This window comes from Trifolium pratense, linkage group LG2, assembly GCF_020283565.1.
Source record: "Trifolium pratense cultivar HEN17-A07 linkage group LG2, ARS_RC_1.1, whole genome shotgun sequence".
Taxonomy (NCBI): domain Eukaryota; kingdom Viridiplantae; phylum Streptophyta; class Magnoliopsida; order Fabales; family Fabaceae; genus Trifolium; species Trifolium pratense.
Genome location: NC_060060.1, coordinates 38,706,017 through 38,723,247, shown reverse-complemented (window position 1 = coordinate 38,723,247; position 17,231 = coordinate 38,706,017). Strand labels below are relative to the sequence as shown.

General features: G+C 32.7%; 3 protein-coding genes across 3 annotated transcripts; 1 reads left to right on the top strand and 2 right to left on the bottom strand.

Annotated features, from left to right (window-relative positions):
- The first annotated feature begins 4,441 nt into the window (after window positions 1-4,441).
- Window positions 4,442-7,993, top strand: LOC123907205 (probable sugar phosphate/phosphate translocator At3g17430). Its single transcript, XM_045957373.1, has 9 exons — window positions 4,442-4,841; window positions 4,942-5,049; window positions 5,310-5,341; window positions 5,426-5,476; window positions 6,194-6,255; window positions 6,332-6,593; window positions 7,010-7,275; window positions 7,347-7,441; window positions 7,585-7,993. Exons 1-9 carry the CDS (start codon window positions 4,758-4,760, stop codon window positions 7,771-7,773), a joined length of 1,149 nt encoding a protein of 382 aa, XP_045813329.1. The 5' UTR covers window positions 4,442-4,757; the 3' UTR covers window positions 7,774-7,993.
- Window positions 7,994-8,416: 423 nt separating this feature from the next.
- Window positions 8,417-13,394, bottom strand: LOC123907204 (novel plant SNARE 13). The gene is made up of 10 exons (XM_045957372.1): window positions 12,972-13,394; window positions 11,625-11,717; window positions 11,037-11,130; window positions 10,685-10,722; window positions 10,057-10,154; window positions 9,684-9,763; window positions 9,556-9,612; window positions 9,368-9,460; window positions 9,202-9,276; window positions 8,417-8,952 (listed from the first exon to the last, which is right to left on the bottom strand). The coding sequence occupies exons 1-10, from the start codon at window positions 13,046-13,048 to the stop codon at window positions 8,848-8,850; spliced, it is 810 nt and encodes a 269-aa protein (XP_045813328.1). The 5' UTR covers window positions 13,049-13,394; the 3' UTR covers window positions 8,417-8,847.
- Window positions 13,395-14,846: 1,452 nt separating this feature from the next.
- Window positions 14,847-16,189, bottom strand: LOC123904679 (F-box/LRR-repeat protein At4g14096-like). Its single transcript, XM_045954313.1, has 3 exons — window positions 16,136-16,189; window positions 15,128-16,039; window positions 14,847-15,020 (listed from the first exon to the last, which is right to left on the bottom strand). The coding sequence occupies exons 1-3, from the start codon at window positions 16,187-16,189 to the stop codon at window positions 14,847-14,849; spliced, it is 1,140 nt and encodes a 379-aa protein (XP_045810269.1).
- Window positions 16,190-17,231: the final 1,042 nt, after the last annotated feature.

Below are 17,231 nucleotides of genomic sequence, written 5' to 3'. Positions count from 1 at the left end.
GCCCCTGAATATAACCATTATTAATTATAACATGGCATACACCATAATACAAATTCATAACATAAAATTAAAATATATAGTACTATATCAATATATCCTCAACTGGACATACCCAAGAAGAGGCCCCGTAAAGGTAATTATTTAGCTATATTTATCATTTTTATTCTTATATTATAATATACGTACTCTCACACTCATGCACACAACAATCTATATAGTGTTAATTTATTAATTAATTATATAGATATATCAATATAACTCACAAACCATTGATCATGGAAGGATTTGAGCTTGAGGAGGTGCAGCATTACCTCCATTAGGAGTACAATTAATACATACGATACAAAGGACAATACCTAGGACTAGGAGGATCAACAAAACACATCTTCCAGTAAAAATTACACCCAAAAGTCTTTTCAGTCTTGAAAACATCATCATCATTCTTTAGCTTGTTACCTTCAACATTGTAACCATTTGTAATAGTCACAACAAGGAGAATTAAAATAAAAAGCGAAGCAGTGATTTTTGCCATAATAATTAATGTATCAATGAGTATTTTTTTCTTATTGATATTGTTTTAATTTGCATGGAATAATAAAATTGGACCCAATTTATAGAGGTATTGTTTTCTTTAAGTGGCTAGTGAATGAAGTAATTGTGGCTTTGTGTGTGGAAAAGAAAATCATAAAATTAAGGTATAGTTGGAATTAAATGTGTGGACCCATCAACCATATCTTAAAGTTGACCAGAATATATTGTTATTGTTAATGAAGTAATAAATAAAAATTAATTAGGTCAAATAATATAGATAAAGTGGTTAACAGATGGAAATTTGAGGTAATGATATTTACCAATAAAATGTATACTGCTCAGTACTCTACCAAAAAAAAAAGTATACTGCTGAAGGAGTATTAATTTGATTGCTCATACGCTAGCTAGGGCGGCCAATTCTTGGACTAGTTTCCATAGTGAGATTGTTCCTTCATGTATTGAACTTTTTTTGGTACAAATGTATTGAACTTTTGGTGATTAATAAAATGCATTAAATTTATTTCGTTCAAAAAAAATAATTCTCTATGCTTAAGTTGTACCAAAAAAAAAAATTCTCTATGCTTAATAAAAATATAATGTGAATGTAATTAATATACCACCAGAAATAGAAATACAAAACTAGAAACGTACCAACCACGTAAACAAAAGACAAGCAAAAAACGAGAAGGCAGAGAAAAAATGATCTCACTAAAATTACACCAGCAAAATTAAAATATGTATACTTGTACCTGTACTGTACTGTACTGGAGTCTGGAGCTGTCAATTGATCGTGCTTAATGCTTATACATTTTTTTGATGCATTAATGGATGAAATTTAGTTCTATGGACTACTACATTTCATTGTTTGAATTTCTAAAAAATGTTAGTTTGACAAAGAGTTAGTTTGGATTGATTTATTTGATTCATTGGATGAAATTTAGTTCTATGGAGTATTACATAATTTTTGTGAAATTTTTTGATAGAACTTATGAAAATAATTATGACAATTTTTATAAGTTATTTTTTGGTTTATTTATAAGATTTTAATATAGCTTATGAAAACAATATATAGTATATACAAAAATAATTTATTTTTATTTTATCTTGTGTTATAAATATAATTTATGAGCTTATACATAAATGTTAATCATAATATAAGTGTGTCTTCTTTTATCTTTTACTATAAATAATTTATGTAAGTCTATACATAAACATTAATCATAATAAGAGTGTGTACGCGCTACAAATAAGATGTATATATAAATAGGCCCAAAGTCTTTCATGAACACTTTTTTTTTAATGGCAAAAATATATTATATAAAAATGAAAAAGTACAAGGAAAAAACAGAAAACAAGAGGTACCAGAGATACTCTTCACATGCAGCTAACATGTTCTAAAAACACATACAAACAAAGGCAGAGGTACACCAACAAAAGGTAAACACCTCTAACCTCATCACAAGAAGATCTAAAACCCCCTCAGAGAGGGAGACAAGGATCAACCATGAAGAAGGACACAAGAGACCACCAACCAACCATGATCTAAGGAGACTCAACTCCACACTCCACCAAACTTTACCGGTTCCAGCAAAAAAAGGTTGCATACCCCACTTGTAAAAAAAATAGGGGGTGCCAGAATATTTTTACCTAAAAATCATTTCCAACATAAAAGTTACACCTTATCGACAAGACACTCAGCATAAAATATTCCTTCCGGTCTTTCATGAACACTATGTCTTGCTACTCCATAAATTATAAGACAATATATCTCATGCAATTACAGAGGAAATAATGGTTACATCTTAATTTTTTTAATTGTTACATCTCCACCATTAAACAAAATTGAAATTAACGGTTGAGATTTAACATTTTAGAGAAATTGAAAGAATTTCGAGAGAATCAAAATCAACCACCTAACACTTTGATTGTTACACAAACATTTTTTTTGTATAAAGCTGACAAAATGATAAATACATCAGAAACTTATACACATAAATAAGAAAGTCGGAGTTTGAACCTCAATCATAACGTTCGCCCAAACAATTTTAGCATACACAAGCAAACATTTAAATGTATTTACTCTCGAATATATATAGGCAACAAAAACTTGAGAGTTGATACATCTATTCTACACTTGTACCTTGTGTTAGGTTATTTCTTCCACTCTTTTTTAAACATTTATATGATCCCTAAATTAAATAAATCTACCACTTTTGCTACACAAGTACATTGTAGTGACATCCAATTTTTTACCTTGCAGAAAAGAGGTGCAAACATATATGCAGAATGAATTCCATTGGCATTTTCTTCTCTATTCATATTTTTTCTACTTGTGGAATTTCATATATGATGATTATGACAGTAGAAAATCTTAAAACTGTATATCTCAAGGTAATTAGTGAGTTTGTTCCCTTAGTAGATAATCATTATACTTAAAAAACTTGAAGCAAAGTACACTTTTACTTTCAATTTATGACCTGAAAATGTAATATATTGATGCCATTATCTTACATGGATGATGACGAAGCTGTACAAAATCAAGGCTGAATGAATCATGAATGATCAAATGATGTATTTTGGCAAGTAAATATGGCTAATTTTTATTTCGTCGTTAAAAACTTGAGTTTTATGCCCTGTTTAGTTTTTTATTAAGAATTTGGAAAAAGTTGTTGGGCCAAAAATCCAGCCTAGGCCCAACTGTGGCCCAAACTGAATGAATCCAATCATTTCCGTTAGATATTTTCTCTTCCCCCTCCCATGAATCTTTTATACCCCCAATATTCCAATTTTGCCCTTGCAGAAACATTCAGTTCGCAGAAATCGAAATTTTTCTAGTGCAAATTCAGAGTAAATTTCGGTTTTTAGAAACCGAAATTTGTTTTCAAGGAAAAAAAAAACTTCGGTTTCTACGAACCGAAGTTTTTTCAAGGACAAAATTGAAAATTTAAGGGGATAAAAGATTCATGGGGGTGGGGAGAGAAAATATCTTTCCGTTATCTTAATTGGATGAAATTGGACCTTGGTTTCTCACCCGCAGATTGGGCTAGATTGGATTTTTTGGCCCAAATCCACGGAAATGGATTTACTGCATGTTTAAATGGTGCGTTAATGGTGCAGTAAGTGTCTTTTGTGAGAGAGAAGACTTTTTTTGGTTCAATTCATAGGTTATTTAATTTTTAAAAATGAAAATTGAGAACTGAATTGATTTTTGAACCAAACCAGAAAAAAATTGTTTTTTTCTCCCCCGATTTGGTTTAGATTTTTGATTTAATAAGTTTTGTCTTATCCGCTTACACTCTTACTTGACCTACCTTCGATCAAATGGATGCTACTCGGCCTTGTCTTATGTAACCCGATTTAATAGCTTTCCTTCGTCGCCGCTTCACAACGGTCCAAAGACACACACCCACACACACAAATAATAACAAAATAAACATAACTTAAATTTTCCAAGAAAAAAATTAGCATTTAATTAATCCCTATTTATGATATGTTGTTAGAAAGTATGACAACCACAAGAGATAAATAGTATCTGAGTCAGTGGGGATGTGAACTTTGTATTGATAATAGAGAGCGTTACTCATCCTCTGCTCATTTTTATATTCATACACTGGACACAGTTACGGTATCTACACTCCACACAGAGACCCACATGCTTCGAAACCACACACACCCAATTACAAACAACAACAAAAAAAAGTCCGAGATTTCAGATTCGATTTTCTCTAATGTCAATTTTGGTAGACTAGTTCATATAGAATAAAAAAAACTCTGACTTTAAATCGGACCCTCGCAAGTAGATGGTAAAATTGGTACCGTTGAATTAGTCGATTCTAGTGTATGATAATTTTTAAAAAAAAATAATAAAATACAAACAAAACAACAACACTGAGAAAATTAATTTTAAAACCCCATCATTTATCACTCTTTTTCTTCTCCTCTTCTCATCTCTCTTCTGCTTAACACTGTTTTTTTTTTTCTTCCTGTGTCCGTTCCATTTTCTCTCCACGCGCTTTCTATTAGATCTTGACGACATTACTTCGTGCTACACAGATCCGTACAATTTATCTTTTTTGCTTTTTTTCTTGCTTCCAAATCATGCTGCAGATACAAAGATATCAACTTTACTCAAATTAACAACATGGGTCTGTGCTTTTTTTAGCTACCATAAACAAAACAACTACTTCTGTCTCAGAATCATAAGTTGTTTTGGAATCCAAGTCAAAATGATCAGCAGAACGCTTTTTTTGACTTATTTCTACTTGTTTATCTACATCTTGCTTTCTTCTGGTGTCATTTTGTATAACAAGGTACTGATTTTTTGCTACTAATTTTACCTTAAAACTATGTTTAATGTATTAATTAACTTTTATGTGTTGTTGATTTTCTTAAATTTTGGTTTTTTTGTAGTGGGTTTTGTCTCCGAAGTACTTTAACTTTCCACTTCCTATTACATTGACCATGATTCATATGGGTTTTTCTGGAGCAGTTGCATTTTTACTTGTCCGGGTTTTTAAGGTATGTTATTCTGTTCTGATTTGGAAATGCTGCTTTTTGGGGTTTATTATGGTCAATTTCATTCAATGTCGGTTCTACATGGTCAAGTGTTTTTTTGGGATAACAATAACATTGTTTGATGTTGATTGTATGCTAAGTTTGTGTAGTAACTGTAGTTGATGTTACAATTACTATGATACCCTATATTGATCTGAATTGGGATGTTGTTACTTTGCCTTACACCATTTTTTATTGATCAATTTTCATTGTCTGATTTGCAGGTTGTAACTCCTGTTAAAATGTCATTTGAAATGTGAGTGTGCCCTTGATTTGAAGCATTCTTGTACCTTGTTCTCATTTGATCAGCTTATTTCTAAACATGTTCCTTTTGTCACAGATATGCAACTTGTGTCATACCAATAAGTGCCTTCTTTGCATCAAGTCTCTGGTAAGCACTACAAATAGGCAAACTAAAGTTTTATGATTTCATACCAATAAGTGCATGTGCATGCAAACTCTCAAAACTATCATTACTATCAAGGAAGTCAAAATCGAGATCCTACCTAAGATCGGAAAGTAGAAGCTTTTCACGTACCCCATTTATGGATAAATATGATACTTTCAGTTTGATATCAAGTTTACTCAATACACATTAGACTGGATCTGTTGCTCTTGCATTGACTTCTTAACTTAAGCTAGTGAGATGTTACAGTAGGCATGAAGTTCTACGTTTTCTATTGATAACCCTCTATCAAAGAATCTGGTATAGTGAAGAGTATAGTTTAAGTATCTAGATTTACTTCAAATTCTCTTAACAACAAAAGGCCATTCATTACCAGACCCCTTGGAATAGCTTATTGGTTGCCTTATATATAGACACACATATGTGATTGCCATAAACTAGGTTTACTTTTCAATCACTACGCACGTAGATTTATAATTTGTTCACTCTGTCATTTAACTATGTTCAAAAGTATGGTATTTCTAAGAAACTATGATAGCTTACCTGTATTATTGTTAGATTACCCTGGTTGTCAGCACTAAAGTTTCTGTATTCTATACATGCGCTATTCACATGCTTATGCCTCGTTTAGTTTCAGTACTTTTGAAGGTACTACCATATTTATATTTATATGGGCAATATGTTTTTTGTTGCTTGCTACAGGTTCGGTAACACGGCTTATTTGCATATTTCGGTGGCTTTTATTCAGATGCTCAAAGCTCTAAGTATGTTTTAACAAACTTCACATGTTTCTCTTAGTTTCAATGATAAATTCCTTAACTTAAAAACTTGTTGTTTCAGTGCCAGTTGCAACATTCCTTGTGGCTATTTTATGCGGCATTGACAAAGCAAGGTGTGATGTGTTCTTCAACATGCTGCTTGTTAGTGTTGGAGTTGTCGTTTCCTCCTATGGGGAGATTCATTTTAATATAGTTGGTACACTTTACCAGGTCACGGGCATCTTTGCAGAAGCTTTTCGACTGGTCTTAACACAAGTCCTTTTACAAAAGAAGGGCTTGAATTTAAATCCCATTACAAGCTTATATTACATAGCTCCATGCAGGTATTTTGTGTTGATGCTTCCAACTAGTTTTCTCTAAAAGATTGTTAAAATAGTCAATTGAGTCTGTATTGTACAACTGTCATATTTACCTGCGGCAGCTTTATCTTCAAGATTTAGTTAATAATCATGTTGGTAATAGTAATACTCGCTTTTGGGCAATGTGCCTCAACAACATGCAAACACACACACACCCCCGCGTGCAAGTGATATGCGATCAGAACTCTATATTTTTGAGTTTCTTCAAACTGTGAAATTTATATCATGTCTTTCTTATTGTCTTCCTTTTTAGGCCAAGAAAATACACCATGCAGAGGTGAAAATACACCATGTTATTGGAAGTAATATCAATGCTTGCATATCAGCAAATCCAACATACCATATGATCTGCTAACTTAATTGTACTTTGTTATATGCAGTTTTGTTTTTCTCTTTGTGCCTTGGTACCTTCTGGAAAAGCCCATGATGGAAGTTTCACAGATTCAGTTCAATTTTTGGATCTTTTTCTCAAATGCTCTGTGTGCTCTAGCCTTGAATTTTTCCATTTTCCTAGTTATTGGTAGAACTGGTGCTGTAACCATTCGGGTTGCCGGCGTGCTTAAAGACTGGATATTAATAGCCCTTTCAACAGTTATATTTCCAGAGTCTACAATAACTGGATTGAATATAATTGGCTATGGTATTGGTAAGTTTTGTTTGTAACGCTGCATTTTTAATCTCCCATCCTCTCCGTCCTCTTACATATTTGACCTGCAGCGCTATGTGGAGTTGTGATGTATAATTACATAAAGGTCAGGGATGTCCGAGCCTCTCAAATAACCGCTGAAAGTATTCCTGATCGAATCACAAAGGTATCTTCTTGACATGTTTATTAGTACTAGTATTTATGCAAACTTGTTATACATGCAAGAGTAAGAAATGAAGTGATAGAATAGATAAACTGAATGAAACTCTGTCCCAAGTCCTAAGCACATTTTTATCAACTGATATACAGGACTGGAAACTTGAGAAGAAATCATCTGATATTTATGTGCCAGATAATGCCGGCAACAATGAGGGTGGTAGTGGTGGCAATGGTTCTGCCTCTGATATGATTATTGATGAAGAAGCACCGCTAATTTCTTCATCAAGGTTATCTCATATTGGACGTATGCAGCTAACCAACCATGCAACAGGAAAATGATAATCCAAATACAGGATTCATTTTATGTCTTACCCTTTTTGAAAGAGAACAAGAAATAGGAAGTTGAGTCAAAATGCACCATATTCCTCTCATTCATTTTTAGATAGTATGTATGCTTTGCTTTATAATGAAATCACGCACTTTGTAATTACATTCATGGATTTTAAGACCAAATTCTCTAGTTAAATCTTATAATAGTGATTTTAAAATTATTTACCAACTCTGAGAATAGTCTGTTTCTTAAAGATTTTAAATTCATTCACTAATGTGAGAGTTCACCTAAGAATTTCTCTGAAATGTAATTGCTTTAATAAGTAAACATAAATATTTTTTTTTTTTTGATAAGCAAGTAAACATAAATATGATTTAATACCCAATATTCAATAAATGTTTTTTTTTGTGGTGAGAGAACTTTTTTTGGTGGTGACCTTATGGTTAACTTTGTGCTGACGATTTTTGAAACTTTTGTCAAATTAAACATAAAACCAAATACCTGTTACCCTTTTATTTCAATTGAATTGATTATATTAGCACTCTATTTTTCATTCAAACATATTAATGTGAGATTTTTTATTTATTTACAAATAAATATAAACAGTTTTTCTTGACAAAAAAAAAAGTTTTTACTTTTTAAGAATCAAAATGAACAGCTGCAAAAACATAATTGAATAAATGTAATTTACAAAACTGACCCGGCAGACAGGTTGAAAATGTATGCATATATTACACACAAAAAAAATACGGAAAGGGAGGGGAATGAACCTCCTTTAAATTGGACACATATACACCACAAATGTCACAGTAGAGTATAACTTTCTCTCTGGCCCTAAATTTTTGGAATGTTACATGAAGAAACGTGGCACTCAAGGAAAAGCAGAAGACTCTCATCTGATTTACATAGAATCACAAACAGTATATGCAAGAATTCTTAAAAAAGAAAGAATAACTGGTAAGATCAAAATGATGCCTCCAGAAAGCAATCCTCTAATATTTCCATCGATTAGAACAAGAACCATGCTGGTGCTGGTACTTGGTAGGACTAGAGTGGAGAAAACTCTTGTTCAAATGTATGAATTAATCAAAAAGCTCCCCAGTCCGTACATACAAAAGCCTCCTTGAGGGAACTGGAGGCGCCAATCCTGGGATATCCCTAATATCTTTGTTGTTGGGATTCACAATCTGCGAAAAAATATTACATGTCAAGTAATGGAAGATCTGTTGTGCAGATAAACATTCAAAAAGCAATCACTAGTCAAGTATTGGAAGATCTGTTGTTCTCATCAGTTATTTTCGTGTAGAATAATGATTTTACCGAAATTATTAGTTCACGACCTCAAATAAAATTGTTGCGGTACATTGGTTTAGTTTTGAAGAGAAAGAATATCCACAACAAAGTAGTCAAATTCATAGATAAAATGAACACAATACCTTCACGACAATAATGGCAATTACACCACAGACGATAAGAAACAGAAAAAGCATGATGCATTTGTCTGTAGCTACCTGATAACAGAACAGGGGTAAGGACAATTTAGTTCCATGACAGGTTTGGAGTAAGTTAAATAGTGCATATAAAAGAGGAAATTGAAGCAACCTGTCTACCGATCTCCTTAACCAGTTGGGAGGCTTTCTTAATTGAAAAATTAATTGAATCAAGCTCATTAACAATACGGCCCATTTGATCAGTCTGCATAATTTGAAAAGAGAATTAGATGTCAAAAATTAGTTATCCCCTAGACTCTTCCCTTCATATAGCATATACTCAATTCAAATCAAACTTACTTGGCCCTTCAAGGTAGCAGCAGTATTGGTGCCAACTTCAATTGTTTGATGTACAACCTACATTTTGACAGGGGTCAGTCAGACCAATGGTGCAGGGACAATGGAGTCACAAATTTGAAGTCACTCACCTGCTTGGATCTCTCAATAGCCTGATCAGTCTCATCCATTGTCTTCATCCCAGCATCGACAAGTTCTTGATTTGACATTTCTGTAGGATAAGCCAGATGAGTATTATTGCTAATATAAGTAGGTTGTTCACTTACACGTAAAAACATTAAACAAAATGCCTCGGCCCCAAACACCAAGAAGGATGCACCAAAAATATGAAAGCCTGAAGTATGCTATTGTGAAAATTGGCACTCAAACACAATGCACATATTCTACATTCAGACTGGTTAACACAAACACAAATACACAGTGAAAAAATCAACTTCAATGTATATTGCAAAGTGCTGATGTCAACTAATTGGTCTGAACTACAAATTCCATTGAGCATGTTACCTGATGCCAGTTGAACATTTGCTCCAGCTGAAGGTTCACTTGCTCCAGCTCCCATGTCAAAAAGTTCAAGTTTTTTATTACCAATGGTATTCATGTACCTGTTTATCATCCAAGTGATAGTATCAATTTTCCTATAAAACTTCTAATTAGAAGTAAACTAACCATCTTCATCCCTAAATATAGGACCTTCTTCAGAAATTTTCTTTTCCCTTTTTATAAAACCCCTGTTGAATTTTTAATTGCATTAACTATTTCTCTACCAACTATTTTACCTCTTTTTCTGATAAACATGAGACTTGTGAACATAACCATACTCTCTCTCTTGAAGTAAAAAAATATCAAGTATTAACCAATTTAATACTACTACCAACTTTTTAAATTCTTATGATTTAGTCAGCGGGGTCCTATTTTTAGGGACTGCAATAGTATAAAATAAGGAAACTAAATTTTGCTTTATTGGTTCTTACCAACACTGACAGAAACATATATCATAAGTTCAAGCTTTTGAAAGCTGAACATTGCCTCCAACAAAAATTAGTATTATCACTCATTTGATTTGTTTCATGAACTTCAAATAACCAATCAAATGCTAAAAACAGAAATGAAAGGAGTATATAAGTAAGCTTACGTTTTTCTCAGTGCCACATACGAGTTTAGCTCCTTGATCTGCAAGTAAAATGAATGTTATAAACATAAGAGTTTGTTGTTCAAGTGCACGCGCATGCAATATATAACAAAAATATGGACAATTGCCGGGCTAAACTTTTTTTTTCTTTTTTCTGACCATATGGTGGTCACTTAATTTTATGTTTTAACAATATGCAAATTTATTATAACTTGTTGAACACATAAAACAAAACGTATAAGTTGAGTGTTAATCCACAATAAAAGGAAAATCATGAACCCCTTCCAAACTTTGAAGAGGAAGATACTAGATTTCCAACTTGAGCAAGACAAAAAAATGGGTTCTGGGTATTGACCATTGATTGCTTTTCGTCATTCAGTTGCTTGTTCACTTCTTCGGGATTTCCTGCCCCTTCATCTTTAATTCCACGATCAAAATCTTTTATCAACCTGAAGCCATTAACAGCAACATAATGCTTCAGATTCCAAGAATGCCATAAATTCCAAAAAGAAATCACAAAATATATAAAAATTCAAATTGTAAAAGAAATATCACTACTTTCATGCAAAAATGCAACTCTGTCAAATATGTAGTCTACAAACAAAGCACATAACCAGTATGATAAACCAAAAAACAACCTATCATATTTTATTTTTATAATATTCAATATAGAGTAGGGTTTCATGTTTCCCAGATTAGTAGTAAAGAACTAAAGCAGCAGCTCAATGATACAAAACTCCCTCTATACCTGAAGATTTGGACTCAACCAAGTCTATTATAACAAGTTTTACTCACATTTGCAAAAAATGATTTCACAACTCAAACATGTGACCTCCTAGCCATACAATAATTATTCTTACCATTGGGCCAAGCCTTCTCTTGCTAAAAGACTCAATTGTCATATAGAGATATCAAATAATATTCACATCAATGCCCGGCTTACCTTTTGCAGTCCTTCATCTTCCCAGTGAGTTCCTCCAGCTGATTACTCTGTCTATTGGAATCTTTAATCTTATCCAGCTTCTGGAAGCCATTTCTGTATGCAAATTGCAAAAGGTGCTTATATTAAAAAAAATGATAATGAAATTAACACTGTACATATTATCCACACTCCAACATGTATCTACAAATGTTTAAACAATCGGATCTATAAGCACTTATATGTTTATAATGATTTTTTGTAAGTGAAGAACAGTAAACTCGTTTTAATTGAAAAGTGATAGGACTTAGTATTATGGGGGTGCTTGAGTCCCACAACGAGTAGTATTGGGATGCTTAGTGAAACACTCAAGTGGCTTGGTTCATCACCCTTAATAGCTAATTTTAGCGGATGGTTCCCCAATCATTCGGATGCTTATCAATTGGTAGTAGAGCAGGTTGTCAGTGTCTTGGAGAAGGCCACCGACGGATGGCTTTGAGTTTTGACTCAACACAAGGAAGTTAAGCGAAGTGTCGACAACTGAATAGTCATGGAGTGCAGTCATCAAGAACATTGGATCTCAGGGGAGATGCAATAATAGAGACTTGGGTATTCGAGGACGCCTAAGTCTCACATTAAGTAGTATGGGACTATGGGATGCTTGGGATTGTACTTAAGAGGTTTGGTTCTTCCCCCTTGATAGTTAGAGAAGGCTCCCCAACCCCAAGTGTGTTGCTGCTTGTCAAGAAACTCCTCTAATGATGAGTTAGAAACTGATACAAGCCGGTCCTTAATCTTTCAAGTATAACGTGCAAACAAGTAACAACAAACAACCGTTAGTCTGAGCTACCTACACTTACAATCTAACAACCCGATTGTTTCTACACAATATGAAATAAAACCATGAACATGTATATCATCAAGTGGCACCAGAGACAATCCTTTTTGTAAAAATTGAACTAAAATCCTCCCATAGCTACATAACCAACTATGCTGATTTAGAAAACCACAAAACACCTAAATTTTCAATTTCAACTATAACAACATCAAATCTGAACTTTACTCAATAATTTATAGCTTTTCAAACCTAAAAAAAAACCCACATCTCAAATTGACAAAAAAATTAATCTTGCATATGGTAAATTGGTAATCCTCCAATTTAAAATAAAAATAAAAATCACATAATAACGATCTATTGCACTGACGATATTATTAATATCATTATTAATCACGCCCTAAAAATAGCTACAATGTTAAATTTATTTGTAAAAGCATTATTAACAGAAGGAATAAAATGAATCAAGTATGAAACATGAAATAAAAACACAGAATTGAAGAATTAAAATAAAGAATGATGATGATGATCCATACGCAAGGGCTCGGAAGATGTCACGAATTTCACCGTGGATCTGTTCGAGCTGAGGGGACATATTTAAGTTGGAAGCCATGGACGCCGGAGATTGAGTTTAACCTCAAAATCTCGGCAAGAAAATTGAATATCGGAGAGAAACCCTAAGTTGTTGATGAAAGAGGATGATGATGATGATGAAGAAGCATTTAGTGATGTTGATTTAGGAAGAAATGAATGGAAAATGCAGAATGAATTTGTAAAAGATGGATAATTTGAAAATTGGATTGCGTGATAGTGAGAGAATGAAAAGGGAAAAAGAACAGAGAGACAACACAATACAGCAAGACACAATACAACGGAACGAAGAAGTTGGGACCTGTGTGCTGTGAGATGTGTGTGTGTCAGAGAGAGAGAGAGATTTCGTATTTATTTATTTTATTTATATTTTTTCTTTCTTTTTTTTTTTTTTTGGTAAAGATATTTTTTCTTTCTTTAATTAATTTCTTAACAAAACAGCAGAACGATAATTATAAGAAAATTAAGTCAAAAAAAATTAAGTCAAAAAAAATTATTATAAGAAAATATTATATTTTCTTTTTGGCAAAAAGCAAATATTATTAATAATAGTATTAAATTGTTAAATTAAGGCATATAACCTAATAGTGATTGGCGCTGAACTTGGTAGGGAGGACCGCGGTTCGATTTCCCGCAACTATGATCGGGAGGGGGCTGAAACTACTTGATGCCAGAACTGACCTCGAACCAGATTCAACTGGTGGTGAAGGTAAAAAAAAAAGGCAACATGGGTCGACAAATTTTAACTCAAAATTAATAAAAAAAGTCAAAAATTGTTAGGCCGAACATTGTGATTTACGATGCAGATCTTAATTAAAGAAAGGTGCAACCAATTTTTCTATTTTTAGCAAGAGCTTCTTTAGCAAGTTTTCTATATATTTTTTTCTTTTTATAAACTACTTCATCCGTCCAAAAATTTAAGAACCAGTTGATCATTGCACGTACACTAATGTAAAATTTTGATCACAAATATCTTTTTGTCTATCAGTAAAAATTATAAAAATTTAATATTTTGAAAATACCCGTGGAAACAAATCAAACAAGATCTTATTTGAATAATATTTTCATTTATATATTTTTAGAAAAATACGGTTAAAACAAGACATATGAATAATAGCCTGTCTCCCGAGAAGTCACTTGGTTGAGGAGTTAATCCTCAATCTAGAGGATCTCGGTTCGAGACCCGGCACCGAGAGAAGACATATGAATAATACATTTAGTCAAATGAGGTCTTATGGACGGAGGTAGTAATGATTGTGCATTTAATCAAAGAAGCATTGAGCAACAAAAAATGCTGTAAAAATCATTTAATTTTAATGCGTGGATAGGTATCAAAGCTGAGTTTATTTTATTTTATTTTAACATGTTGTATGCTGTTTGGTTAAGCAGTTGCTGTGTTATTTATAATTTATAATAATAATAAAGATAAAGATAGGAACGAACCCAAGACCTATAAAACACCTCATCACCAAAACAAAAGCAACTTAAAACTGACTTGTTTACAGATTTTCATGGGTGGTACCATTAATCGCTTCCCACTTTTCATCGACAACCTTAATCTTCGAGGACGGGTAATAGATTAAGCAAATCACATGATCAAATAAAAATCACTATTGGTTTTTTTGTATAAACTTTTTAACAAACACATAAAATATTGAATTGATCCAAAGTTATTATAACTAGAGTGAGTGGGAAATACAAATAAATACGGATGCAAAAATAGAATTACTAAATCAATCTATCTTTTTTTTCCCTTCTTTCTTTGAAGCAAAAATCAATCTATCTTTAAAATATTGTTGAATTGAATGTACATTTCACCTTTATAAACTAATCATTTCAACCTTTGCCGAGCGTGAGTTCTTAATCAAGAAGGCCACCTTCATGTAAGGAGTTATAGTAGATGAATGATAGCTGGGAATTGTCATTTTCAATGACTTCAAGTTACGCAAGGAATGAAACTCAGCCTTCAATAAATCAGGAACCGAGGAAAGAACCTAAGCAATCAGGAAGACGATCAGTTTAATGCAATATATAATTTATATTTTGATAAAATTTATAAATACAATATAAAAAGCAGCATTAATGATACAATATAATGTACCTCAAGAGTATGTGAATAGAAAGCCAATGATTCGATATTAGCAAGCTTAACCAGCAAATTGAGTAGAATTGGGTCCGGGAGATAAGAACTTAAATCAATACTTACTTGTTTGATAGAAGAGAGAACACTCTTGCTCCCAAAAATATTTGGAGTATAATGACCGGTTAAAGTAAGGGTATGAAGACTTGGAGTATATAGCTCGATTCCAAAATTGAAACACTTAAAGGGCCACATAAGTATACTTAAATTGACAAGCTTGACACTTGATATGCAAAGGTTTTGTGCAGCTAAAACTATACAATTGTCAATGGTCAAAGTATTCAACACTTTAAGTCCGGAAAAGGGGTCTACAGAAACACAATCATAATGACTTGGAGCAAAAGCAAAGCCCTTGAGATACAAGGTGGTTAATGCTGGCCAATTCAAAGAATTTGGAAATTTGGGTTTATGTATGCTAAAAATATAGCTTTTGTGAGCAGAAAGATGAAGAGATGTTAAAGTGTGAGATGAAAAGAAGCAAGATGGGAAATATTCAATGTAACAACTGTAATCGAGCAGTAAGTGTTGAACATTGTGTGAAACAGCGTATTGGATTATCCTTTGGAGTAGGCTCAACTCCAGGTCATGTTGATAGCTCAAATTGAGAGTGTGGATGGAGGTTGAGACGTCGCGAAGAGACAAAATCTGAGACAGAAATTCATTCAAGTTTGGCGGGAACCTAAAGAGTGAAGAACTTAGTGTAAGATTGGGATGACTCTTCCAGAGAAAAATCCATCTTTTGGACAAAATACAGGTTTGAACAGCCTCTTTAGCGTTCAAAAAGGATAATATATGAATCAGAAGACAATCGCTCAAGTCACTGATGATGTCTTTATTTTGCCTTCGTCTATGTTGTCTCGTAAACAAACAATTCTACAAAGTAAGTAAGTAAGTAAGTAAATGTGTGACTAACTCATAGCCTAATTAAAATAAATAAAAAAACAAACAAACAATTTTTAAAACTGATACCTTGTAATTGGAGCTACGGTAGACTGGAATACAAAAAAAGGAGGATGGACTCATGGTGCTAGAAATTTGAGATTGAGAAGCATGGATTGGTGCGGCACCTTTTTAATATGTAATGGGCTAGGGTAGGGTTTTTCTATGTTGCCTAAATAGGTTAGTGTTTAATGTGGAAATAAACTGTAAATCTTTATTTTGGAAATAAATTTTATTCGGGAGTAAATTTTATTTTTTGGAGCAAAATAAGAAAATTCGTTTTTTTTTTTTGGGTAAAAGTTTGTAGGAAAAAAAATTGATTTTTTTTTTTTTAAAAATTATTATCTGACGTGGAATTTCAAAAATAAATATAAATTATTTTGTCCACGTGTACAAGCCACATCATCATATTTGCACAGTCACATGTCTTGTTGTACACGTAGGGGACAAAATGACGAAAAGCCCTCATCATCATATTTTGTCCACCCTCATCCTATTAAACAAATCAAACGCCTCCTTAAAACGATTACTCTGTACAAAACACGCAATCATAGCATTCCAAGAAGCAGAATTATTACAATCCAGGAGTTCAAAAACACGAAAAGCCTCATCTACATTTCCACAACTGACCCCCGAACCAGATTAAACTGATGGTGAAAGAAAAAAAAATTGTTATTTTTTTAAAAAAGCAAAGTATATATTATTTTTTTATAAGCAAAAAAAAAAAAGAGCAAAGTAGATTAAAAACACTAATCAAATCCCAAATGTGCGAAGATTAGGAAAAAATAAGAATAGTTACACAGATACACACGCAACCAACACAACAAAGGCAGAAAATGAACATGAACATGATTTGAGTAAAATTCTCAGCTTCAGCATTGAATAATCAAACCACCAATATACAACTAAACCAGAATATTCCTAAACAGTGTTGATAGTTACTCCATATATAATTGAAAACAAATTATAATTCCAACAGTTGCACCTCATCTGCTTACAAACATCAGGCCCAAACTAAACTTCATAAAAGCAGCATAAAAACATTGTAAATATAATAACAACTACATAAATGTATATTTTTACATAGAACGGGTCAAAAACAAAAACTTTAGCGAAGCTTTGTTAC

Bases quoted from the DNA above. Each gene is read 5' to 3' on its own strand.
- LOC123904679 (XM_045954313.1), bottom strand. From the start codon at position 16,189: ATGAGTCCATCCTCCTTTTTTTGTATTCCAGTCTACCGTAGCTCCAAT. The intron at 16,040-16,135 runs GTATCAGTTTTA...CTTACTTTGTAG, and splicing joins ACCGTAGCTCCAATTACAAG to AATTGTTTGTTTACGAGACA. The intron at 15,021-15,127 runs GTACATTATATT...CTGATTGCTTAG, and splicing joins TCTATTCACATACTCTTGAG to GTTCTTTCCTCGGTTCCTGA.
- LOC123907204 (XM_045957372.1), bottom strand. From the start codon at position 13,048: ATGGCTTCCAACTTAAATATGTCCCCTCAGCTCGAACAGATCCACGGT. The intron at 11,131-11,624 runs GTAAGCCGGGCA...TAATGGCTTCAG, and splicing joins AAGATGAAGGACTGCAAAAG to GTTGATAAAAGATTTTGATC. The intron at 9,461-9,555 runs GTAAGTTTGATT...CAAATTATGCAG, and splicing joins CTGCTACCTTGAAGGGCCAA to ACTGATCAAATGGGCCGTAT.
- LOC123907205 (XM_045957373.1), top strand. From the start codon at position 4,758: ATGATCAGCAGAACGCTTTTTTTGACTTATTTCTACTTGTTTATCTAC. The intron at 6,256-6,331 runs GTATGTTTTAAC...TTGTTGTTTCAG, and splicing joins TCAGATGCTCAAAGCTCTAA to TGCCAGTTGCAACATTCCTT. The intron at 7,442-7,584 runs GTATCTTCTTGA...ACTGATATACAG, and splicing joins TTCCTGATCGAATCACAAAG to GACTGGAAACTTGAGAAGAA.